The sequence below is a fragment of the Epithele typhae genome (genome assembly GCF_022376455.1).
Source record: "Epithele typhae strain CBS 203.58 chromosome Unknown BXZ73scaffold_19, whole genome shotgun sequence".
In the NCBI taxonomy this organism is placed as follows: domain Eukaryota; kingdom Fungi; phylum Basidiomycota; class Agaricomycetes; order Polyporales; family Epitheliaceae; genus Epithele; species Epithele typhae.
Window position 1 is genome coordinate 471416 of NW_025954210.1, and position 24111 is coordinate 495526.

The following is a 24111-nucleotide window of genomic DNA, read 5'->3' on the forward strand; positions in this document are numbered from 1 at the left end:
TTCGCATTTGACATTTGTCGTCGACTGCTACAAATGGACGGTCGACGCACCACTCATCGACCTAGGCAGAGAACGCTGAACTCCGCCCGACGCAGTACGACGAAAGCGACGCCGCTTTCAGATCAACCTCGTTGAATGAGCCGACGTCGATTTGGTGAGCGGTCGCTGGCGCGAACCTCGGGGACGCTTCCATTGCACGATGCGCTCGGTATTCCCGAGGCATCACGGCGAAGAATGTCGGGGCGCCTGGATGGCGGATGCGCTCTTCAGATATCTCCGTCTTATGTAGTCTGGGAAGCCTCAGTTCGATGTCGGGGGCGAAGAAACCTTGACGGACCTCGTGCACCAGGCGTGGCGCCTGGCCTGCGCTCTAGTAAGCACGTGGATCCGCTTCCCAGTCATCGGCATTCTGCTTTGGTCGGCGGAGAGACTTCTGTGAGCATACCAAGAGTCGAAGACACAGCGCCGAGGGCCGCCGGGAGCATTTCTGACATTGCCACGCGCAGGTCCGCAGGAGGCGGCGACGCGGCGCATCACCAGGACGCTGGCTGTCACCACCGGTGTCCATCCGTTTGTCCACAAGTGCAGACGAAGCGTAATGGCGTGTGGTTTGACAGCAGATTCGGACAGCCTCGCACGCGTACGCAACGTGGTGTTCCTTCCCCACTCATACAACATATGTGCTGCGAACCGTAAGTACCATCAGCTTCGTCGACAAAGGTCGACGAGCCGCGGGCGGTGCGGCGCTCCCCGAGTGCAAGTGGAACGTCACTCACAGCCTCACGAAAGGGTGCTCCCGCGGTTGCAGGCTGACAACGGCGGAGAAGTCGGGGCTGTGGCACGGCGCACACATCGGCAGGCTCCTGTGAGTCGGCATCGGGAGCGTACGGGGGCGCATGCTGAGAAACGCGCATATAGAAAACATGCAGGAGTATGTACTTGCGCAGGGGTATATAAGCGGAGTGCATGGCGCGCGCGCTGCCCCGCGTAACACCCCTACTCGCCGTTCGCGGCCACCTCTTGCCTACCCCTGAGCCATTGTTCTTCTTTCGTTTCCATCGCCCCGCCCCGACCACATTGCGGGACAGCTTCGACAGCGATATCCACGTACCTCTGCACGCCACCCACTCGCCCCCGCCATGGGATCAAGTAACAGCAAAGCATCGAGCGTTGACGGCCGGTCCTACGGGAGAAACCCACTGAAGGCCAGGAAGCACAGCGAAAGCAGGGCCCAGACGCAGACACCGAGACAGAGCGAGTACTTGGAGAGCAGAGGGAAGGAATTGCCCGCCGTCCCCGCCGTCGCAAGCCCCCAGTGGGCGGCCTCCGTGCCGAATGCGCCCGCCCGGGCTGCGCCGCCCGCGGCCAGCTTGCGGGGAGGAGACGCCGAGGCAAGTGCTTGATCTGTGCATTGAGCCTAATTATAAGTAACAGCCACATTAATCTCTTGCCTCTGCTCCCCCACCGCCCCTCATCCTCCCCTCGCCCACGTCGCGCATACAGTCCCGACACACCTCCTCCCGCGCATCCATGGCCCCTGCCACCGTCCCCTGCCAGGTCAGACCGCGCGCGAGATCTCCCCGCCGTCCGCTTCTGATCTGCCCCCGCACAGTACCGCACGGGCAAGACCCTCGGAAGCGGGACGTACGCCATCGTCAAGGAGGCCGTCCACATAAAGACCGGCAAGTACTATGCCTGCAAGGTCATCAACAAGAAGCTCATGGAGGGCCGCGAGTACATGGTGAGCACACCTCTCTGGCGCACCACCGATCCCTCCTCCGCCAAGATCAGGCGATCTCTCTCCTGCGCACCGCTGCGCGCGAGCGCTGACACGGCCTCGGCTTGCCTTTCTCAGGTCCGCAATGAGATTGCTGTCCTCAAGAAGGTCTCCAAGGGATACCGCAACATAGTCACCCTCCACGACTACTTCGAGGTCCGTCGTGATTGCCATCTATCCGGGCGTATCGCCGGCGCTGAACGGGCGTTCGTCCCAGACCGCGCACAACCTCTATCTCTGCTTCGACCTCTGCACCGGCGGCGAGCTCTTCGACCGTATATGCGCGAAGGGCAACTACTACGAAGAGTACGTCCCCCTTCCCCATTCGTCTACTTCCGTCCGTTGAGCGTCGGCGCACCCCAGAGATGCCGCCGCGCTCGTTCGCACCATCATGGGTGCTGTCAAGTACATCCACGATTGCGGCATTGTCCACCGGGGTAGGTTCGCTCGGGTGCAGTGCCGGTGGTGTGGGAATTCATTCGCTGCTTAGATCTCAAGCCCGAAAACCTTCTTTTCCGCACCAAGGACGAGGACGCGGATATCATGATCGCCGACTTTGGTCTCAGTCGGGTCATGGACGACGAGAAGTTCCATCTGCTCACGGAGATTTGTGGTACCCCCGGAGTACGAGCTTTCCCCAGTCTGCGCTCGGCCCGGTGGCTGATCTACGATTATCACAGTACATGGCGCCGGAGATCTTCAAGAAGAGTGAGTACGTGCAAGTCCCTCGTGACGTCAGGCTGATGTGTTTGTCCTTTTGCAGCCGGTCACGGAAAGCCTGTGGATGTCTGGGCGATGGGTGTCATCACGTACTTCCTCCTCTGCGGTACGTTCACGATCTTACGTCTCGATACTGTTCTTGACCATATGACAGGCTACACACCCTTCGACCGCGACTCGCAGCAGCAGGAGATGGAGGCTATCATTGCTGGTGACTACCACTTCGAGCCTCGTACGTTTCTTCCTCCCCTTCTCTCGCGCACACCCCTGAAGACGACTGTGTACAGAGGAGTACTGGGCGAACGTCTCTGAGACTGCCAAGGACTTCGTGAAGGAGTGCCTGACGATCGACCCCAGGTCCCGTCCGACGGCCGCCGAAGCACTGAAGCACAAGTGGCTCGCCTCTGATTCGCCGTACTTCGTGCCCGACCCCGACAGCCCGAGCGGCCGTCCCACGAACTTGCTGCCGCACATCCAGAAGGCGTTCGACGCGCGCAAGACGTGTACGTGTTCTCCTCCTTCTCGCGTTCACGACGCTCATCCACCGGCAGTCCGCAAGGCGGTGTTCTCGATGATCGCGACGAAGCGGATGTCTCTGCTCGCGAGCGGCGCGCCCCAAATGCACTCGTTCGGGCAGAACATCCAGAAGTTCAAGGAGGAGTCCGAGAAGGAGCAGATGAACGGGGTAGGCCCCCTACGTCTCTCGTCCCTGCACTGCGTGCTGATCCCACGCGTGAACGCACACAGGACCTGCACGTCATGCACTACGACAGCCAGGAGTCCGAAGACGACCTCAAGAAGCAGGACGACGTGTCGAAGGAGCAGGCTGAGGGCGAGATCCCACTCGTCGAACAGATGGCCAAGCTGTCCGTATGAGCGCACGCGCACCATCCCCGCGCCAGTCCGCGAGCCCAATGGACCGTGTCGTCCCGCGGTCGCCGCGTGTTTGGATAGGACCGCATCGGCATCCGTGGAGCTCTGCGGCAAGAAGACGGCGGCGCAGGCTTCGTGCGCGCGGCGCCGGCGATGCCAAGAGCCCGGGTCTCGACGAAGATGCTCAGGTAATAGGACGGAAGGAGAGGCCCGTTTGTGTATGTATTCTATAGCTACTCGCGCTCGCTGCATCTTTCGCTATGATCAATCTAAGCAACTCATCGATGGACTTTTGACACCCCGAGCGCGAAATCCGTGCGAATCGTGTGATCAGGAGCAGACCGTCTTCCCACAGAACGAACGTCCAGGAAGTGGCTTGTCTTGAGGGGTCAGTAAAAAATCCTGTTGCTTAAGGCTGCCTGATTGAGGTCGACCATGATCTTGTTTTCTGCGTCAGCTGGTGGGCAACTCCCCCCATATTGCAGCTCTCAGATGTTCCTCACGACTGTGGTATTGTATCGTCCTTTCAGGCGCATGCTGCAGGGCGGCAAGAACCTGGGCGCTGCATCAGACGGAGAGAGAGAGAGAGAGAGAGAGAGCGGTTCGGCGTCTCCCCTAAAGGGAGATACCCCGGAACCCCACTTAGACAAGCCCAGTCGCGCGCCGGCGCCCGAACTCATGCTGTGGGTGTCCCGCCGTCCGACGGGTGGCCGCACGAGCACATGTAAAGAGAGAAACGCGTGATGTCTTACTATACTACTAGGATACTGATGGGTCATCACACAACAGAAAAGTGTGCCTAGTCAAGTCGGCCAGCAGTGCTACCGCGTCAGGATCTTTGATCCAGGCCGCCAAGAAGCGCATGTCGCCCTCCCAGGACGTCGATGTTGTCCACAGGTGATGGATACCCGGGTACGCACTCTGCAGCTCCTCCAAAACAGCCTCCCTTCTCTCCACCAGATCCTCATTCGCACATCTCAGTAAGAGATGGCGCTCTGTTTCCACCCGCCCCTCGGCACAGAACCTACAGACCCGACTAAGTATGGTAAGGGATGATGTCCGGGCGCTTTTTCGTCTTATGCCGTCCCTTTTCTACCATGTACGGGTGTCATGCCGTTAGCAGACGCAGAATCGTCATGCGCTGCGATCGGGGAAGACAGAGGTACAGCTTGGTGGTACACAGGGCAGAGAGTGGGGGGTTGTCCCTGTACGACGGCAGGAGCGCAAGCCTCCACAGAGTGAGGCGCCTTGTTGCGCGTACAGGTGGGTTCGGAGGGCGCCTTGGATTGCGTCATCGACCGCGTCGCACCGTTCCGCAGAGGGGGAGTCGCGCGCTGCTCGTCATTGCCACGTGAGCATGCAAGGCTCTGTCTGGAGTAGGCTCAGTCGTCTCAGGACTCACCGCCGTGGGCAGCCTATGCAACGACCACAGGAAATCAGACCACCAGGTGGGGGAGCCAGCAATCGCGAGCTCGCGTGCGGTGTCCAACGCCAACTTGGGCAGTACTGCGGGGCCCAGCGCCACTGACCGGAGGAAACGCGCCGCGATTAAGATTCCGGTCGACACGAACAGGGGCACCAGCAGGGATACGTTGGACAGTCCGAGGGTCCTGCACAGGAACGTGTGGAGGACTGCATTGAGCTCCGCGAGGTCACTGGGCCGCGCAACCGGGTCGAGCGCAGCGCCTGCAATGAGGTGATGGTCAATGTGGGCATAGTATAGGGAGCGCACGATGAGCGGTGGAAGGTCCCCGAGCGTCGTCGCCAGCGCGAGGCACGCGTTCGCCTTTGTCACCTCCTCAAGAGAGGAGCGAAGTAGGAGGAGAGACCCTGACAGGCCCGTCAGCGTCTGCACACCCCAGAATGAAGAGGGCAGGGGCCCATAGCAGGCCGCGCAATCGCGCAGGCCGCGCCATTCGCGGCGGCGGCGCCCCACACAGGATATGGACTGAGAGGTGCAGCGCATACAGCGTGGAGATAAGTGTCGGGGCGCGAAGCGAAGCCCACGGAAGCTACTACACGAGAAATTGGCCCAAAAAAAAGGGGGCGCACAATCAAGGAGACGGGGCGAGGCGAGGCCGCCGAGGGCACGATACGAAGCCCTCTGCAGCTGTACAAGACCTCGGGGCGCGATACGAAGCCCCAAGGACATGCGCAAGTTGGGAGACAAGATGAGACGAGACGAGCGAGACGGCCGAGGGCGCGATACGAAGCCCTCTGCCGCTGCACAGAAACCCAGGGCGCGATACGAAGCCCCACGGACACACGCAAGTAGGGAGACGAGACGAGAGGCACTCACGGACTCTGGAGGCGGAGGACTAAAGCCGGCCTTGCGCGGAAGCGTTGATAGGGACGGAGACGGCTTCCGCGAAGGAGACGTTCTCCGGGATCTTTCTCTCGGCTTTGGAGAGAAACACTCAGCAGAGAGAAAGAGAGGTTGGGCGCAAGGGGCGGTGGAGACAAGCGAGCGGAGGAGGGACGGCTAAGCGCGGGAGAGAGACCTGTTCAAAGGCCCAATCGTGACGTGACCGTGTTGGTCGCTGACGCGTAGCGTCACATTTGACGTGATCTGTGACATATATTCATACGGTCACAGCACGTGACCGTCGCCAATATGATTTTCGTTGCCCTTCAAAGTGCACGTCTTGTGTTGTTTTCCGCCTCGATGGATCCTCTGACGTCTCGCGAACTCACCTCAGTTCTTCGCTCTATGGGAGTCGATCTCCCGAGGCATGTCACTTTCCCAAAAAGCACGCTCAAGAAACGTCTGCGCTTCGCGCTCAACGCCGCACAGTACCGCTTCCGCCTCCCGCCCTCGCTCGACCTGACGAAACCCGTCGAATGGCCGAAACCGTCGTGGAACCTTGCCATCTATTCCCGCGTGGACTACTTCTACATCCCTCCCGAGAACGGCGACCCTATGCCTGTGTTCTCCCACATCCCTAAGGAAGACCGCACCGAGCAATCGCTCGTGCCCATCGTCGAGCGTGGCCCGGCTGAAGAGTCCAAGCGGCTGTACGAAAGCAGCCTCGCCCGGATGCCGCACTTCCAGCGCGAGCCCGTCGCGAGCCCGTTCTCCAACATCCGCATGGTCGTCACCGAGCTCGCGAAGATGACGGACTGCGGGTCGTCCTGGCTCGTGCTCGACGCGAGCGACAAGCGCGGACACTTCATCAACGTGCGGGTGCGTCGCGCGGTTCTCGTCCCTTCCGCGTCTCTCTCACGCGTCACGCGTCCCCACGCGCAGGTCGTGTCGATCCGGATGGTCCACGACCGCGTCCCCGCGTTCGTCGTCCTCTATCGCGCCTTCGCCCGGTCGCCCGCGCGGAGCGACGCCCGCCAGTGGGCGCTGGGCCGGTCGACCCGCACCGGCCGACCCCGGAGGTGAACCGGTTCGTGATGCCGCTGCTCGCGGTGAAGGCGAGCCTCAAGCTGCTCCGCATGAACGAAGGGCTCGTGCCGCCCGACTTCCCGGCGCAGCGCGGGCCCCTGGAGGACGGCTACGCGCTCTCCGTGCTCTTCCCGGTCGGGCCCTTGCAGGACGACTCGCGCTGGCGGCTCGAGGTGCTGCTGTTCTGCGAGGTGTGCCGGGGCACGGACGTGAAGGAGTGCACGCGGTGCTTCTCCGTGGCGTACTGCAGCACAGGTGCGTCCCCGTTCGGCGGCCGGGGCCCAGTCCGCGCTTTTGATCTCCTCTGCGCACCCCGCACCCCGCACCCGCACCCGCACCCGCACCCGCACCCCGACCCCGCAGAGTGTCAACGTGCGCACTGGGCGACACATCGCGACGGCTGCGTTCCTCGCGCTGGGGGGACGTGGTGCACCCTGCAGGCGGCCAACGACTACCTGTGGTCCAAGCCCGAGCTGTTCGGGCTCAAGCCCGACTACATCGGCACGACGCAAATCCACGAGCGGAGCCCGCAAAACGACCCAACGCTCACCGCTCAAGACGTTCTCGCCGCCCGTCAGACGGACCCGCTGCGCAACGTCTGGGGCGACAAGCCGTTCGTGGTGAAGATCGCGCTCCCGGACGCCGCGGCGCGCCCGCCTCAGCAGGTGTTCGTGTCCGACCGCCGGAGCTCGTTCACCTTCTACTTCGCGTCCTCGATGGACGCGCCGGCGTTCGCGACGCTCATCTCCGAGATGAGCGGGCCGCGTGGGGGGTTCGGGGGCAAGAGGATGTATCGATGGGCGCGCAGGATCGGAGACTGGACTTACAGCGTCTGCGTGGATCGGATGCCAGCGCCGGAGATGATCGGCTGGTGAGTCTCGCGCGAGTCTGAGGACATTACTGGAATGCATCACCTCGATATATGTACTGTTCTTAGTGGACGCGCCATTGAGGCTGGTCAACGCCATAATTTTGTGCCCACGTGATTGTCATATACTAGTGGCTTGATTTTGTCGATTGCGAGACTCATCCTCCCCCGATGGCCTCGTTTTTCATAAAGCAGAAAATTCACACTGTGCTGTACTCCGGGCGATTGTCATAGACCTCCCGCCGAACTTCACTAGCAACAAATCACCTCTAGTATCTACTCTATCACAGCCAGCCAAAATGTATGCAAGTACGGGGAGCACTGAACGATCGAAAGACCACGATTCCCAGCACTTCAAGTACTCAGTCACTTTGGTGAATCGATGCGCTGATTCCGATGCTATGTAGGACATGGCGCCCAGGCCATGCTGCGAACGTGAATATCAGCCGCGTAGAGGCCACAGGGAACGACGTAACGTGCGCAGATGTTGAGCGTTTGCCTGACCAGTGCCGTGGTCGGCGTGTCGCGATCTTTGAGCGCCACGATGGAATGGAAGCTCGTACGTAGCTCTACGAAGATACTTACAGTTCTGGCATGAATTCATCATCATCATCATCATCAGCTCGACGATAATCCGACCTGGAAAACGCTCGCCGCAGGGTGATGTACGACGAGTCTCATGAGCGAGCTGTATTACCAAGGTTTGAATAATACGCCGTGCGCTCGGACATAGGAAATCCAGCTGAAGAGCCGAGGGATGTTAGTCATACGAGCAACCAGTCACTGAACCATACTCCGATATCGCGGTATGATCTAACCCTGGCGCAATTACTAGTAGGAAGACCTCTGGAACCGACGTTCGAAGACACCTACACACTCACGTGTACTCAACATGCCTCCAACCTACGAGATCGCCCCCGCTCCAGGTGCTTCGTTTTTCACCCATGTCCAGGTTCCCGTCGCCGGTACAGCGCCGGCTTCTGTCCAGAAGAAGGCCCTTCCGAAACTATTCCAGCCTATCAAGATCCGCGGAGTCGAATTCCAGAACCGCCTCCAGGTAAGTGCCATGTCGGCAGGGAGTCGTCGTACTCTCCCGCACACAGCTCACCCCTGGCATCGGGCAGGTCTCCCCAATGGTGATGATGTCCGCCACCGCCGACGGCGCCATGACGCCCTTCAACAGCGCGATGCGTAAGCCCCCCACCCACTCGACCGAAAAAAAACCCAACCTCCCCTCCTGCATGCAGTCGGCGCCAAGTTCATCCACGGCCCCGGCCTGACCTTCACGGAGGGCACCCTCATCTCGCCCGAGAGCCGTTCCACTCCGCATGACCTTGGACTCTGGTCGGACGCGCACATCGCCGGGTTCCGCTCCGTCGTCGATCTCGCGCACAGCCAGGGCCAGAAGCTCGGCGTCCAGCTCGGGCACTGCGGCCGCAAGAGCTCGCAGACGCCGCTCTGGCACGCCGCCCACGAGCTCATCCCGCCCGCGCGCGGCGGGTGGACGGACGACTTCGTCGCGCCCTCGGCGCTCGCCTACGACCCGGGCCACGGCGAGGCGGGCGCGGTCCCGCACGCGCTCACCGTGCCGGAGATCAAGGAGGTGGTGCGGACGTGGGCGGCGGCGGCGCGGCGCGCGGTCGCGGCGGGGGTCGACGTCGTCGAGGTCCACGCCGCGCACGGGTTCTTGCTGCACAGCTTCATGAGCCCGGTGGCGAACGCGCGCACGGACGAGTATGGCGGGAGCTTCGAGAACCGGGTGCGGCTGCTCCTCGAGGTCGTGGACGCCATCCGCGCGGTCATTCCGGAGGCCATGCCGCTGTTTGTGAGGTGGGTTCTTGGCGCTATGGACGAATGGAGGCTGGAGCGTGGATGCTGACGAGCGCGCAGGGTGTCTGCGACGGACTGGCTCGAGAAGGTACTCCCGGAGGAGATGTCGTGGACGATCGAGGACACCGTCCGCCTCGCGAAGCTTCTGTCTGACCACGGCGTGGACGTCCTCGACGTGTCGTCTGGCGGCATGGACCACCGCCAGAAGATCGAGGTGGTGAGCGCCGCCTACCAGGCGCACTTCTCGGAGGCGGTCAAGAAGGCCGTTGGCGACCGTCTCTTCGTCACTGCGGTCGGAGGGATCAGGGATGGGCACATTGCGGAGGACGTGCTCGAGAAGGGACAGGCGGACGCGGCGATGGTCGGGACGGCGTCGTTGAAGAATCCGGCGTTCGTTCTCGAGTTTGCGGAGCAGCTGGGCGTCGAGGTGAAGCCACCGCACCAGGTAGACTGGGTCTTGTACGGGCGCGGAAGCATGTGGAGGTGGAAGGATTAATAATTGAAGCGTTATCGCGTGTGTCCAATTCATGACGTATGATGGGAGCCGGAAATGTTCCACCAAAAGCGAGCATAGTCTTGCGTCACGTACGCGCAACCGGACAAAGTACGTCGCGATGGTGGAAGTTGTGGAACAAGACGCACTCACTCTGTAGCGCCCTAATGCGGAGCGCGCTTCCTCCACAATTTTGGGGTCCGCTTCACGCCGGATGCGAAGTTCGACCTGGAATGTTATGTGGAGGGCAAGCAAGACGAGGAGGACGCGCGTCGCACGCGGGTGCAAGGCGCCCACGGAGGGTCGGCCGACCGTGCGCCACGTGGAATCCTCAATAAGTGCCGGCTGTCCCCGAGGGCCCGAAGTCTAGTTCGCGCCCTTGCCTGCCCTTGCTCGCATCCTAGTCTCTGCGCTCGCCCCAGTCTCACCATTCTCATGTATGCACACCATATTTTAAAACTCATGTACAGGTCTTGTTCGGGGCCTTCAAGGGAACAACTCATCTCGCCCTTCCCCTCCCCTCCTTAAAAGAACCTCACCATGCCCCTCCACTGCACATCGCTCCCCCAGCACAGTTGCTCGGACTCAGCGTGTCCATCGACACCCCCGCCCTCCTTTCCCAAGTCGCACCAGCACCATGCTCGCTGCTCGTCTCGTCTCCTTTATCCTGGCCGCCGTCGCCTTCTCCAATGCAGACGCGCTCCACATCCGGCGCGACTCTGCGCCCATGTCGCTGCCCTTCGTCCGGCGGGTGAACACGACGGGTGTCCCGAGCATCATCCAGCATGACCAGGCGCGCGCAAAGGTCCTCAAGGCGAACCGGGCGGAGACGCGCGGGTTTCAGCAAGCGGCCGTGTTCAACGTCCCGGCGACGAACCAGGCGGTCGACTACACGACGACGGTGAGTGCCCCCCCAAGGTGCAGGGTGTCGTCCGTCGGGAAAGCTGACAATGCGTCTGTTCCTGATAAGGTCACCGTCGGATCGCAGACCTGTACGTGGGGCTCCTCCAGGATCTTGAGAACACGCCAAGACTCACTTATTCCTGCCTCTGAACAGTCGAATTGCTCATTGACACGGGAAGCTCCAACACTTGGGTTGGTGCGCAGTCCGATAACCCCCTCCAAGGTGGTCGGACCACCGGAAACACTGTGGTGTGTATTTAGTATCATGATACTTGAGTGTCGCTTAATCTGGGCGTCCATTAGTCTGTTGAATACGGCTCTGGCTTCTTCACCGGTACGTAGTTGGCCACTCTTTCAATCCATACATACTTGATAGGTTCCTCACAGGCAAGGAGGTTTTCGATACGGTGACGCTAGCCAACGGCCTCACCATCGCGAATCAGTCCATCGGTTCTGCGTCTGACTCCAAAGGTTTCAATAATGTTGACGGAATCCTTGGGTCAGCACGTCTGTGTGGCTTTCCCTCGCCGAAAATCCTCACTAGTGCTATTTTACAGCATCGGCCCGGTAGATCTGACGTGCGGTAAGTCGAAATGAAATACGGGCTACGGACAGTCGACGCTCAACGTCTCCCTCAGGCACGCTCCGGTCCAACAAGAGCGCGTGCATCCCCACAGTGACCGACAACGCATTTTCTCAGGGACTCATCTCCACCCACGTGGTCGGCATCTCCTTCAATCCCACCACGACGATCGGGAACACCAACGGCGAGCTCACGTTTGGTGGGGTCGACACGAGCAAGTTCACCGGCACGCTCAACTATGTGCCCATCACCTCAACTTCTCCGTCCAGCCACTACGTGGGCATCGATCAGTCGATCACGTACGGGACCGCCGACGGAACCACTGTGCTCCCCGCGACGAGTGGGATCACCGACACCGGGACGACGCTGCTCCTCCTTGCCACTGGTGCAGTTCAGGCGCGATCGAATTTATCACGCCCCTATTGACTCGGCATTCTTCAGACGCGTATGAAACGTACATGGACCTCACCGGCGCCGTGCCAGACAAAGCGACGGGTCTGCTTTCGCTCACACCGGCGCAGTTTGGGAACCTCCAGAGCCTCTTCTTCCACATCGGCGACGTGAGTCACCCCGCCACGCCCGCGGCGCCCAACCCGTCACTGACAGATGTCGCGCCCGCAGAACACGCTCGAATTCACGGCCAACGCGCAGGCGTGGCCGCGTGCGGTACGTGACGCTGGCCTCCTGCTGCCTGCACCAGGGAACAGACGCTGACAAGTCGCACATCGTCCGCCCAGCTCAATGCCGCGATCGGCGGGAAGAGCAACCTCGTGTATCTCGTCGTGGCCGACATGGGGAGCTCGAGCGGCGAGGGCTTCGACTTCGTCGACGGCCAGACGTTCCTGGAGCGCTTCTACCACGTCTACGATATCGCGAACAGCAGAGTCGGTTTCGCGACCACACCGTTCACGTACGCGACGACGAACTGAACATGAGCGATGATCGCAGCCTTCATCTCTTGGAAGTGCGCTCAGCAGAGCGCGACGCTTGACGGAAGGGGAAGTTCGTTGCTTTGTTGCCATCTTGTCGTGACACTCGTTTTTAGTACGTATAAGTATACGCGTTGCAATCAAACCGGGACACCAATCGCCCTCCAGTGTGCCTTAGTTGAAGCGGATCCGTCCACCGCGTACCCCGCGCGCCGCCACGACGTCGCCCTGGGCACCCGCGCCGTCGTGCCCACGATATCCAGCAGCTCGTCCCCACCCTTCCCCATCGCGCACGTCCACTCTCAGGCCACGGTGGAAGTTGTGGAACAAGTCGACGCGCCCACTCTGTAACCCCCGAAGACGGAGCGCGCTTCCTCCACAATTTGGGGTCCGCTTCATGTCGGATGCGAAGTTCGACCTGGAATGTTGTGTGGAGGGCAAGCAAGCTCGAGGAGGACGCGAGGGGGCGCAAGGCGCCCACGGAGGTTGGAGTCCCCGATAGGCAGAGCCCAAGTTGTCCCGGCTGTGGGCCCCGAAGTCTAGTTCGCGCCCTTTGAGCCTGCCCGCCAGCCCTTGGTTCCCGACGTCGATAAGCGCCCGCACGCCGAGGTCGACCGCAAGCCGCGTACACGTAGTACAAAGACCACTGGCCTCCTGCGCTTAACCTCATCTCTCTCTCAGCCCTTTCTCCCGCGTGCGCACATGGCGCGCCGCCTTCTCCTTCACTTCTCCGACGACTCAAAGCGCGACGACTTCGATGCGGCCTGCGGACCCGGGCCCCGAAGACGACCCGACTTCACTTTCGCGGGTGGTGCTTCGCGGGAACATGTACTCGACGCGGGAGGCGTGCGCGGCGCGAGAGACTCGGCCGTAGTCGGATCTCGCGCTACATTTATCATCAGTCTATGGTTCATTGCCAAGGTTCTCGAAGGCTTCACGGTCTGTATGGCTCCGACATAGGACGGCGAGCAGCGGCCGCGGTCGTGCAACATCATCCTCATTATGGAGGCGTGCAGTCCACAGTCGTGCACACCGCACAGGAGAGGCGCAGTTTTAGCAATTTGAGCGACGTGGGCACTTGTTAAGCACGCATGGAACAGGTTCGCTGGCGGGCAGCGGCGACCGGGGATTTCTCAAATCGACGCTTGTCTCGGCGAAATCGAACGTCCTGACTACATACAGAAACACAGTGCAGCGCTCACCAGCCTGTCCACTCCGCCGGAGGCGCGCGATCCAAACAAATGTCGTACGTCCATTCGCCCGTTCTCTTCGCCCAGCGATAGATCGTCGGTATGCCATTCTCGTCGCGCGCCCCACGCACTTCAGCAAACAGCTCACGCAGGGACTCGTTCCTGCCACGACCCAACGAGAACAGGAGAACACGGCGGCTGTCGCATATGAGCAGCTCCCCAGGCTCCGGTTCGAATATCCGCATGAGGAACAGCTTTTCACTGCGGCGGGGGCCAGACGGCGTCTGTCTTGACGCGGAACGTTCGGGTATAGAGCCTTCGATCCGAACTGGATCCAGCGAAGCAAGCGGGACCTGGAACCGCGAGGGCTCGCAGTAGACGAAGGCACCCTGGACGGCGACCCAGCGTCCACCTGTGCGAGGCAGGCAAGTCTTGCTGTGTGCATCCCAATGGGCGCGCTGGCAGTCTGTCAAGGCAAAAGTCCATCAAATGGATGGGCTGGGATGGGCACGTCGTAGGGGGGAACACACCTCTGCCGCAATACGCCGCCATGAAGCATTGCGTGCACTCCTTCACCGGCCTCCGTTTGCACACCGCACAGGAGAACGTCCGAGCCTTCAGCTCCAGCAACGCTATTTGAGGCGGTGCCGATGGAGGTGACAGCGCGGAGATCTTGTAGGCTGCTTCCCCCGGCTGGAACTGAATGGGAAAGTCGTTTGGTACGACGTCTTCGTTCATTCGAAGCAGCTTGACGAGGAGCCGCAGCGCAAGCGGGTGGAGCAAAAAGTTGTTCCCGGCTATCTTCGCTTTGTCCAAGGATTGGTAGCGCGGCGGGGTCCACGAGACCTCCGTGCTTTGCTGCACCGCCCACCGCACGTGCTCATCCACCGCAGGCGAGCCGGGCTCAGGCCGCCGAAAGCCGCGGTAGAGCACGACGAAGACGGGCGCGCGCCGGTGCACTTTACGCACAGAGACCACCTACATGGTTGGAGTCAGACGTGCACGCGTGAGGGGCGATTCGACAAGCGAGACGCAAGCTACAAGCATGAACCGAGGGAGCAACTCACCCGGACGTTGACGCACTCCTCTCCGGCGCCGAACACGATCCAGGGCGAGCCACAGTCGTACAGCTTCGCGAGCTCGAGGACGGCCGTGCGCAGACCCACGATCGGGTCTGGCCCGGATCCGGGGCGGAACTTGCGCCCGTATCTGTCCCCGACGTTGAACACGTCGGCGGACTCCTCGAGCCCGTCGCGCTCGACGGCCTGGGCGAGTGATGTGGGGTCGTGTGCGATGGCCGGTGACGCGGCGCGACTGGGAGTATAGTACTGCTTTTGGCGGCGTTTCTGGACTGCCAGCGAAGATGGGGGCCACTCCGGGAGTGTTGTCAGGTCGAGGACAGGGGCGAGGCGGAAGCCGTGCTGGCAGGTGTCGAGCACGAGTCGGAGGTACTTTCTGAGCTCCTTACGGGGCGCGTCCTCGATCTCGATCTTCATTGCGCACAGCGCAGATTTCACCTCGTCCAAAGTCATCCGGTCCATGGTGAAAACGTGTGGCGTGGTGGGCGGACGGGAGCAGGTCTGGGCGTCTCACTTAGCAGCAGGGGCTGAAAGCATTATGAGATAAGATTAGATAACGCAGATCAAGTCCGCTATCGCCGTCTACCCATTGCGAGATGCGCGTCTATCTGGTATCCACCCCATTCACTGTGAGCATAGATGTGGATTATAATCACCCGGGCGCAATGGGTTCTTTTAATCCACGTCGTGGGTGATTGCAATCAAGCGCCGGTTACTTGCAACCACTCGTGCGTGTTAATGTGCGGGGTGATTATACCCCCGGATATTGCCGGAATCACTGGCGACCCCATCCGCCGTCTCGCGCGAAATACCGCAGGTTATTTGCACCCCCCCAGGGATTTTCACCTCCCCATGTTGTGGGTTATTGGTAACCACAGCGCACTGCCTCGAATCACTGGGTTTGGACCCCATTCCCCCTCTGTAGCCGTCGGTAACGGCGGTACAACACCGTCATGTTGCCGTCGGTAACGGCCATACGAGCTCGTACGAGTTCCGGTCGTGTAGCCCGTCGGTAACGGTCGTACGAGCTCCCGTTATGTACCCCGTCCGAGACGGTCGTACGAGCTCCCTCAGGCGGCACCCACCATATTTCTGGTAATGAATGTAGCACGTAGCCACGTACGTTCTGAGCCCAGAATGCCCGCTTTTACGGCCACGCGTGCGGTGGTTACCGCGCGGGGATGCACACACTGCCGGAGCTCGTACGAGCGCGTACCCCGTCCGAGACGGTCGTACGAGCTCCCTCAGGCGGCACCCACCATATTTCCGGTAATGAATGTAGCACGTAGCCACGTACGTTCTGAGCCCAGAATGCCCGCTTTTACGGCCGCGCGTGCGGTGGTTACCGCGCGGGGATGCACACACTGCCGGAGCTCGTACGAGCGCGTACCCCGTCTGAGACGGTCGTACGAGCTCCCTCAGGCGGCACCCACCATATTTCCGGTAATGAATGTAGCACGTAGCCACGTACGTTCTCAGCACAGAGTGCCCGCTTTTACGGCCGCGCGTGCGGTGGTTACCGCGCACCGAGGAAAACAGTGCCAGAACCTGTATGAGCTCCCTCTGGCGGCATACACCGGAATTGCGGTAATGGATGCAGTAATAGCCGCTTATGTGCCGAGGACAGAACATGTCGTTTTATTGCCGTGCGTGCGGTGGTTTACTGTGTGGTGAGAAAAACACTCCCGGAGCTCGTTGTATTCGCAAAGCAAGTCAATTACATAAAAACCCAAAGCGTAATCGATATAACGCACAGAAGCATATTCAAAGCTTTTCTATACTCTACCAACCAAGCAAAGACATAGTGTATTTCAACACCATATCACGGTCCGCGCGCTACTCACGGTCGGAGATGTGTTTCAACAAGCGTTTGAAGGCGGGAGGAGCGACCCCACGATCCCCTTTGTCAATATCCATCCTCTCATAAGTTGGGCGCAGGGTCGGATCCTGGAGCTGCCGCGTGAAAGCCCGCGGTGATGACGAGGAGGTGGAGGGGACGCCAAGGCTCCGAGCGAATTCCGGTGGCGAGGAAGACGGCGGGAGTTCGAGACCACGCGTGAATTCCGGTGGCGAGGAAGACGGCGGGAGTTCGAGACCACGCGTGAATTCCGGTGGCGAGGAAGACGGCGGGAGTTCGAGACCACGCGTGAATTCCGGTGGCGTGAGTTCAGCCACACCTGAGAGACCTTGTTCGCGAGTGAACATTGGCAGTGTGGAGGTAGGCGTTGACGGGCGGGCGAGTTGCCGGGTGAATGCCGGTGGTGACTGCACTACCGGTGCAAGCGTTCCACGGAAGACCGGCGGCGAGGAAGTTCCGAGGGCGAGCTCTCGGGTGAATGCCGGGGTGGAGGGTGTAGCAGTCACGGGCATTCTGAGTTCCCGAGCAGACCATGAGGGCGGCGAATCGGGCATTGAGGGGTGCGCCAGCGGTCGTGAAAACGGGGGCGGTGAGGAGAGCGATGTCGATGGAATGGAAAGACCCCGCGTGAATGACGGCGGCGGAGAGGGGTGAATGGCGAGCTCGCGGGTGAATGCCGGTGGGGAGTGCACGGCAGTCGCAGGTGCTGCGAATTGCCGATGGAAAACCGACAACGCCGGGTCGGACGTGGCTACCAACCCAGCTGAGACCGCACCCATCAGGCCGCCCTGCCAGCCGGCGGTGAACCACTTTGATGGGGCGGTTGAGGAAGAGGAAGGGGAGTTGAGTGTCCGGGTGAACACCGGCGGTGGTGGAGTTGATGAGGAGGCGAGAAGTCCCCCATGCGTGGAAGCCGATGGCAAAGGGGCTAGCTCACGCGTGAATGCCGGCGGTGGCGATGGCGCAAGGGCTAGCCTACGCGTGAATGCCGGGGGTTGCAAAGGGGGCGTCGAGGGGCGCGCCAGCGTCCGGGTGAAGACTGGTGGAGAGTCGAGAATTATGGGGGACACGAGTGCCGAGTCCACGACCGGCGGGGGCGGGGCTAGTTCACGCGTGAATGCCGGGGGTTGCAAAGGGGGCGTCGAGGGGCGCGCCAGCGTCCGGGTGAAGACTGGTGGAGAGTCGAGAATTATGGGGGACACGAGTGCCGAGTCCACGACCGGCGGGGGCGGGGCTAGTTCACGCGTGAATGCCGGGGGTTGCAAAGGGGGCGTCGAGGGGTGCGCCAGCGTCCGGGTGAAGACTGGTGGAGAGTGGAGAATGGTGGGGGACGCAACCGCCGAGTCCGCTACCGGCGATAGCGAGCGGTGAATTTCCTCAACGGACGTGGATGACGCAAATGCCGAGTCCACCCCCGGCGATGGCGAGCAACAATCCTTCTCGTCAGAAGTGGCCGGTAACGACACACTTCGTGCTCCCCCCTGAATCTCCCACAAGCTCAGCTTGTGATCTTCCACGATGACCGGTTTCTAAAGAAGATAAATTTGTTAGAGATGCAGAGGCGAATGGCCATGAACACTCACTATGGGGTAGTGTTCCACTATACCATAGAAGACTTCTATGCGATGTGTTGGCTCTGTTTCGCGCGAGAAGGCTTTGACACAGTCGAAGATGTTACTAAGCAGGGCTACCGCAACGGCAAGACCAGACGGGAAAGGGCCGGCTTCACGGAAATATTCGTGAACAAACCAGTCGGTGTGAGTCTGGCGGACCGACACTTCTACGGTATGAGCGATTCGGATTGCTGTTCGCTTGGCAATCTCGAGAATGCCGTCATGATCGTTTTCGGGGACGCAGTGACCAATTCGGATCTCGTCACCGGGGATGTCGATGAGTACGACTATCCAGTCACCGCGAATACGCCACGGCAGGCAGATGACGCTGTCAGTAGTAAAGTCGCCACGTGCCGCGAGTCTGCCGAAGAGGTCCAGCAAGGCTACCGGTGACAGTTGCGTCACGATAGCGGAATAGATGTGGAAAGGGCGGGGGATGACGTGGATATTATTCCTCACGACAGCTACGACTGCGTCCATCAAGTCGTCATTGAGGTCGCAGTCGTCGGTGGTCAATTGCGAGAAGAGGTCGCACCAAGGGTGGAGCAGCGCCGGCAGCTCTAGAATGGGCTCAAGGTCTCTTTCGATGACTTCTGTGTTGACGTCTTCCTGTCGTCCATATTCGCTGACCCACTCCATTCCACGCTCGACGTTGGACCGAACGGTATGGACGTTACGCAGGCGTCGCCACAAGTCCAATAACCAGAGGGGTAGCGGAGTGCCGCGATCGCCGGGATGGATTGCCGAGCGGAAGGTGCTCGGCAATGCTCGGACAATATCCACCTTCGGTATTGGAACGGAAGTGGCGGTGGAGTAGTGGTCTACGAAAAAGACCCACGGTGGCAGACTTTCGGCGGCGACGGGTGGGGCGGTTGAGTACGAGATGGGGCTTCCGGATGCCCAGGCCCGTGGGGCTACTCCAGAGCAGAATCGCTGGTTGAGAAGCTGGCGTACAGTTGTGGCGTCCGAGGGGACTACCTGTTGGATCAGCTTCTTCGGTGCTGTCTTTGTCTCCCAGTCGGCGAAAGACACGTCGAGGATGTCCTCGTACTGTGCAGGTATTTCGGCATCTACAAACAATTCAGGAGTGTTGGCAGACGTGGCTTTGCCGACACGTACCGTCGACCGGTGATGGAACTACAATGGCCGGGGTATTAGATTTGGTTGTGGAGCAATACAGCTACACGTTACCTAGAACTCGAAGGCTATATTTCGTTGTCATTCTTGCAGTGGCGTGTGTTGAGACAGAGGGGAGGTTAAAATTGTGCGAGAGGGGTGAGGAGGAGCAGATGAATTACGTTTGGTTCGACTGGCGGCAGTGCCTAACTCCGCGTGTGATCCCGATACAGATCGGAAGACTGTTACGTCATCAATGGCATGTTGAAAGACGTGGCGTCTGTGTTCAAACTCTCCCACTTCCAACCACCGAGTTGACAACCCGCACACGCGCCTCTACCTTATCACCGCGTCGCACAGTCTCCCTCCATCACTACCGAACATCTCCCGACATGTCCGCCACGCCCTCCACGATGGAAATGCTGACAGTGTGCCGCGCCACCACGAAGATCCACTACGCACTCTGTCGCCGTCCGAATCAGACCGACAAGGGCGAGAAGTTGGCAAACTGGTTCAAAAACTTCTTCGCCGCGCTCGACAGCGCGTACGACTTCCAGGCAGAGTACAAGTTCAACACCTGGCCGTGCTACACCCTCGGCGCGTTCTACGAGTACGAAAAAGGCAGGCGAGTCAAAGAATACAAGGCGTCTCCTTTCAATATCGTACCCATTGCCGACACCATGGCCGCCAAGAAGGCTGGGTACGACTTCGATTTGAAGATCGTCGGTAATGATCACGGCGACATATGGGTCCTCCCAACCGATGAAATTGACCTCGGCTGGTGTTACGACCGTAAGTGTGCGATTTTTTAAATCCTCTTTCAAATTTTCTGAATGCCGGTTTGAGTAGACGCGACTGTCACGAACGCGCCCACATCGCAGGGCAAAAACGTTGCCACTGAAGGTGCGCTATCAATTTTCTTCTCTCCTGGTCTAAGCCGCTAATGATGCATTCTAGGCGCTAAGAAGTTGGGCGGCACGAGGTCCGGAAATGCGAAGAGTGCCGGAAGTGCCACGATTGCCGGTGGGTCGGAGACTGCCGGTGGCGAAGAGACAGCCGGTTCGTCGAAGACCACCGGGGCATCAAAGACTGCCGGTGCATCCAAGACTACCGGCACGCCGAACATTTCCGGTCTTCCGGACACTTCCGGCAACACGAACGTGCCCGAGAGTTCCACCACCGGCACGACTCGGAACAGCACGGTCAAGAGGTTTCACGCAAGGATGTCCAGGACCACTAAAAGTAAGTCCACGCGAAGATCGCTCATAGTAGATCTAATTGCGTTCTTCAGAACCTGCACCAACCGGGAAGGCGGGGTGCGTACAACACTCTGTATACGTCACAGATAGTATCATACTGATTTTGTACCAGCAGTCGTAAGACGAACAAAGACAAGAAGGGCAAGGGTCGGGCTACGGCCCAGCCGACCACCGACAATGAAGTCGGCGATGCGGCAGAGGAAGATAATGACGAGAGTGAGGAGGATATTCCTATCGAAGGTATATATGGTTCCCATCGGCGACCCTTCTAACAATGAAAAACTAACGCCCGATCAGACGTTCGCAAAACCCGGAAGAAGGTCGTGACCTTCAAAGACCCCGACACTCCGGCAGCGCCGAACAAGAGGAGGGCCCCATCCAGAACGCCAGACGAACGGAAGAAGGCGCCGACGACACAGCCCAGGGCCAACACCGGTTCTCCAGATGCACCCCCGATCAAGGACGACGAGGACGCCACCACGAAGAAGAAGGTGAAGAGGGTAACTCGGCCGAAACACCCTGGGAACATTGCGCCCGAACCCAACTTTGAGCCCTTCCCGAACCACAAAGATCGGATACCCGTGGGGGTCATTAAGAAGGACGGGGTAAGCCTGCTAAGCCCGATATCTCATTACCGACCTCACCGATGATTTGATTTACAGCCGAATCAGCACCTCCGTTGTGAGCGCTGCAAAGCCGGCGGTACCGACTGCCGGTTCTTCGTCTTCGACGGGACATACTGCTGTGGCTGCCGAGTCAAGAAGGTGGCCTGCGAAAACTCGCCAATCGCGCACGGAAAGCTCGCAGCTGCGGCATACCGGGCGTACCGGGCTGCCGTTCAATTGGCGAACCCAGCGAGGTATCCGGATCCGGTTTTGCTCTCCCGCCTATTGTTGGGTCTACAGGACTGCGACATCGTGAACTGGTTTTTTGACTGGTTCTGGGACTTTTACGAGCTGAACGACGAGGAACGCGACAGGAGGATCGCAAACTCGGCATACCATCTCGAGCTCCATGTGGAGGGGTGGACAACTCCGATCAAGAGAATTCCCGGTGATGTCGAGGTTACCAAGGTAATTACGATTTCCGTCAACGTGTTCATGTCTGCTAATGATGTTTTAGGACTCGGTTGATTATCCGAAACCTCGCAGGGAAAGAAAGTCTGGCAGGGGCAACAAGTCTTCTCACACCAGTATGTATTTTTTTGTCCGGAGTGCTGGGTCCTGATTACCTATACTATAGCAGAGGAGGTCGTCGACACTGACGCGGAGATGACGGAGGCCGAAGGAGGTCAGTCCCGCAGCGCCGGTATATTGATTACTGGCTCTGCGATAGTTCCATCACCGCTTGCTCGGTGCTCATCCCTTCGGCTTAGACGACCGTGGCTCTTCCGAACCGCCTGCCAAGAAGAGGTGCGTTAACGGAAGATCCAAGTCCGTTCCATCAACGCACTCTCACGTGCGTCCTCCATCGCCGGCATTGGATCCGCGCAACCAGCCGCCTCCGCCACCTGGTATGTCCTTTTTCTTGCAACCTGGTGTCGGCTCATACCGCGCCAGGTTTCGACTTTCGAAATGTTCCATTGACAACTCGCGTGCCAGTGGACCCCTTGCGCGACTTCCAGCCTGAATCACATGTGGCCTTTCCCACAGTCGAAGCCACTATGCGCGCGATGCAAGCCCAGATGAACGAGATGGCGCGCGAAATTGCGATTCTCAGAGCGGCCATGATCCCCAGTAGGTCCCATTTCCTTGGCCCATAACAGCATGCTAATAGAGCGGCGGTCTAGATCAGTCCGGTAATGCCTTTGCCGGTGGTCCGTTCATGTGGCCGGCAATCCCGAACGGTGCGTCCGGCAATGATTGCTCACCTGCCATGATGGGCTGATTACATTTTGCCTAGTCAACCCGTTCGCCCAGTATCAGGCTGGGTTTTCCGGCCACGGTGGGGACGAATACTCACACAACGGCATGTACTTCAATCATCAAGCCCATGCTGCTGGTCTTTCCGGTGCCAATCAGCGGGGAGTACCGCAGGCATATGGAGGCATCGCCGACGTCAACCAATATGGCATCCAGAACGGCATGCAGTCCGCCTCCCCTTCTGGTGTGTGATGGAATTTTGGTACGCCTCACTTTCATGCTAAGCATTTTCCAGGTTCTACCCCCTCTTTGGGTATGGACTGGGCCGAGATCCCTGTCGCCGCTAGTGCCGGCAACACCGGTCAGTTCGGTAATGGTCCGCTCCACGCTCCGGCGGTGTCCGGCAATGGCACTGGTGGCCTTGTCCCCCCAGTTCCGACCATCTGGCCCGTGCCGGCACTGACCATGGACGACGGCCGTCGACACAACACCGCGGGAACGGTTTTACCTCCTGCGGGACCTGTCGGCACCACCCCCAAGGCCGACTCCCCTTCTCCGCCTGCTGTTGCCGTCCCTCTCCCGGTCAATGAGCTTGGTGCGAGTACATCGCCATTTTCCCCAACACCGCCACCGCCGCACGATACACAGGACGGCAAGACCTCCGAGGCCGACGGTGGCGAGGTCTCGAAGACAGACGCTCCTGCCGCCACTTCTGAGGAGCCTGCGACGGCCCACATCGAAGACATGGAAGCCAAGTCCGATGCCGGGAGCGATCCTGACGCCGATGGACAGGACGAGCTGGGCCCCAATGCCGAAGTGGAGGGTGAGATTCGTGTCGGTATTCCGTCGGTAAAGGAATCGGTAACGTTGTCCCAGGAGGCCGGTGAGGAGCAGGACATGGACATCTCCGCTTGAGTAGTCGTTGCTCCGTTGTACTATATATATTGCATTCTCTCCTCCTGGTGTCTACTTAATATCGAACGTTCATTAAAAAACGTTCACTAATGCACTCTGTTCCATGCGCGATGAATGCGGTTGTGTCGGCTGATCATTGTCCAACCTTTCAATTTCTGAGCGAGAATCCCGAGGACCGGATGTCAATACCGAACAACATGGAACGTTCCCGGTAACAGTCCCCATGGAAGGCACCGTATGTGTACGGCCGTTCCGGTAACGTTATGTATGGCCGGTAGCCGATCCAAGGGCATTGCCCTGCCCTTTGCCAACTCTGTCAAACTCTCAGCATTGCACGGATACATGCACGGCCTCTTCGGCATAGAGGCATGTCTTCCGACGGCCTTCGGCTCACCTCCCGTTTGCGCTGCACTACGGGTCGGACCGTGCCTGTGCCGTCTTGCCAGGCTTGCCGAAACACTCCATGTGTAACAACGTCGTCCACGGGCGCTCCTACGTCCACGACGTCCACGGGCGCCTCTACGTCAGTGGTTCTGAGCACGTTATATGCACTCCACCAGTATAAATATTGATTAAGAGGTTTTTGGATGACATGGGCCAATGCTTTAGTGCCTGTGGCAAATTCTAGTAGCCATAGCAAATAGCGTTCACCGCCTACGAGATATGTCATAGAAAAATGACATTGGTATCACCATATGCTGGCACACTCCCAAACGTACGCAGAGTAGCGGATAGGCCAGTATTATATTGAGCTAACGTCTCCGGGTAATATACACCGCCCTCGACCCCGCCAATATACGCCAAATATACCAATTGTTTTCTTTGCAGTAGAGATGCACACACCATGGCTGT

The 24111-nt window shown here is 59.6% G+C and overlaps 7 protein-coding genes across 7 annotated transcripts; 5 read left to right on the forward strand and 2 right to left on the reverse strand.

Moving 5' to 3' along the window:
• Positions 1-1530: 1530 nt before the first annotated feature.
• Positions 1531-3373, forward strand: BXZ73DRAFT_100772 (Pkinase-domain-containing protein; the record flags this gene model as incomplete). The annotated part of the gene is made up of 12 exons (XM_048014679.1): positions 1531-1557; positions 1613-1741; positions 1856-1933; positions 1995-2083; positions 2141-2214; positions 2268-2401; positions 2458-2485; positions 2541-2603; positions 2652-2729; positions 2785-3000; positions 3049-3182; positions 3245-3373. The coding sequence occupies 12 exons, from the start codon at positions 1531-1533 to the stop codon at positions 3371-3373; spliced, it is 1179 nt and encodes a 392-aa protein (XP_047878696.1).
• A 1399-nt stretch (positions 3374-4772) lies between these two features.
• On the reverse strand, positions 4773-5117 carry BXZ73DRAFT_4031 (uncharacterized protein; the record flags this gene model as incomplete). The annotated part of the gene is made up of 1 exon (XM_048018545.1): positions 4773-5117. A coding segment is annotated over one exon (345 nt), but the record flags the coding sequence as incomplete, so codon positions are not given.
• A 918-nt stretch (positions 5118-6035) lies between these two features.
• On the forward strand, positions 6036-7747 carry BXZ73DRAFT_77052 (uncharacterized protein; the record flags this gene model as incomplete). Its single annotated transcript, XM_048022576.1, has 4 exons — positions 6036-6554; positions 6701-7016; positions 7125-7632; positions 7699-7747. The coding sequence occupies 4 exons, from the start codon at positions 6036-6038 to the stop codon at positions 7745-7747; spliced, it is 1392 nt and encodes a 463-aa protein (XP_047878698.1).
• A 774-nt stretch (positions 7748-8521) lies between these two features.
• On the forward strand, positions 8522-9955 carry BXZ73DRAFT_45652 (FMN-linked oxidoreductase; the record flags this gene model as incomplete). Its single annotated transcript, XM_048019548.1, has 4 exons — positions 8522-8686; positions 8754-8820; positions 8877-9459; positions 9520-9955. 4 exons carry the CDS (start codon positions 8522-8524, stop codon positions 9953-9955), a joined length of 1251 nt encoding a protein of 416 aa, XP_047878699.1.
• Positions 9956-10589: 634 nt separating this feature from the next.
• On the forward strand, positions 10590-12367 carry BXZ73DRAFT_100775 (family A1 protease; the record flags this gene model as incomplete). The annotated part of the gene is made up of 10 exons (XM_048014680.1): positions 10590-10853; positions 10923-10944; positions 11010-11104; positions 11159-11189; positions 11243-11354; positions 11413-11438; positions 11494-11823; positions 11880-11998; positions 12060-12104; positions 12176-12367. 10 exons carry the CDS (start codon positions 10590-10592, stop codon positions 12365-12367), a joined length of 1236 nt encoding a protein of 411 aa, XP_047878700.1.
• Positions 12368-13565: 1198 nt separating this feature from the next.
• BXZ73DRAFT_100776 (uncharacterized protein) lies at positions 13566-15098 on the reverse strand (the record flags this gene model as incomplete). The annotated part of the gene is made up of 3 exons (XM_048014681.1): positions 13566-14023; positions 14088-14535; positions 14625-15098. 3 exons carry the CDS (start codon positions 15096-15098, stop codon positions 13566-13568), a joined length of 1380 nt encoding a protein of 459 aa, XP_047878701.1.
• A 4517-nt stretch (positions 15099-19615) lies between these two features.
• On the forward strand, positions 19616-23259 carry BXZ73DRAFT_77057 (uncharacterized protein; the record flags this gene model as incomplete). Its single annotated transcript, XM_048022577.1, has 14 exons — positions 19616-20015; positions 20073-20126; positions 20181-20465; positions 20515-20539; positions 20598-20722; positions 20780-21087; positions 21145-21555; positions 21605-21674; positions 21725-21772; positions 21858-21995; positions 22084-22218; positions 22272-22328; positions 22385-22588; positions 22640-23259. 14 exons carry the CDS (start codon positions 19616-19618, stop codon positions 23257-23259), a joined length of 2880 nt encoding a protein of 959 aa, XP_047878702.1.
• Between the last annotated feature and the right edge of the window lie 852 nt (positions 23260-24111).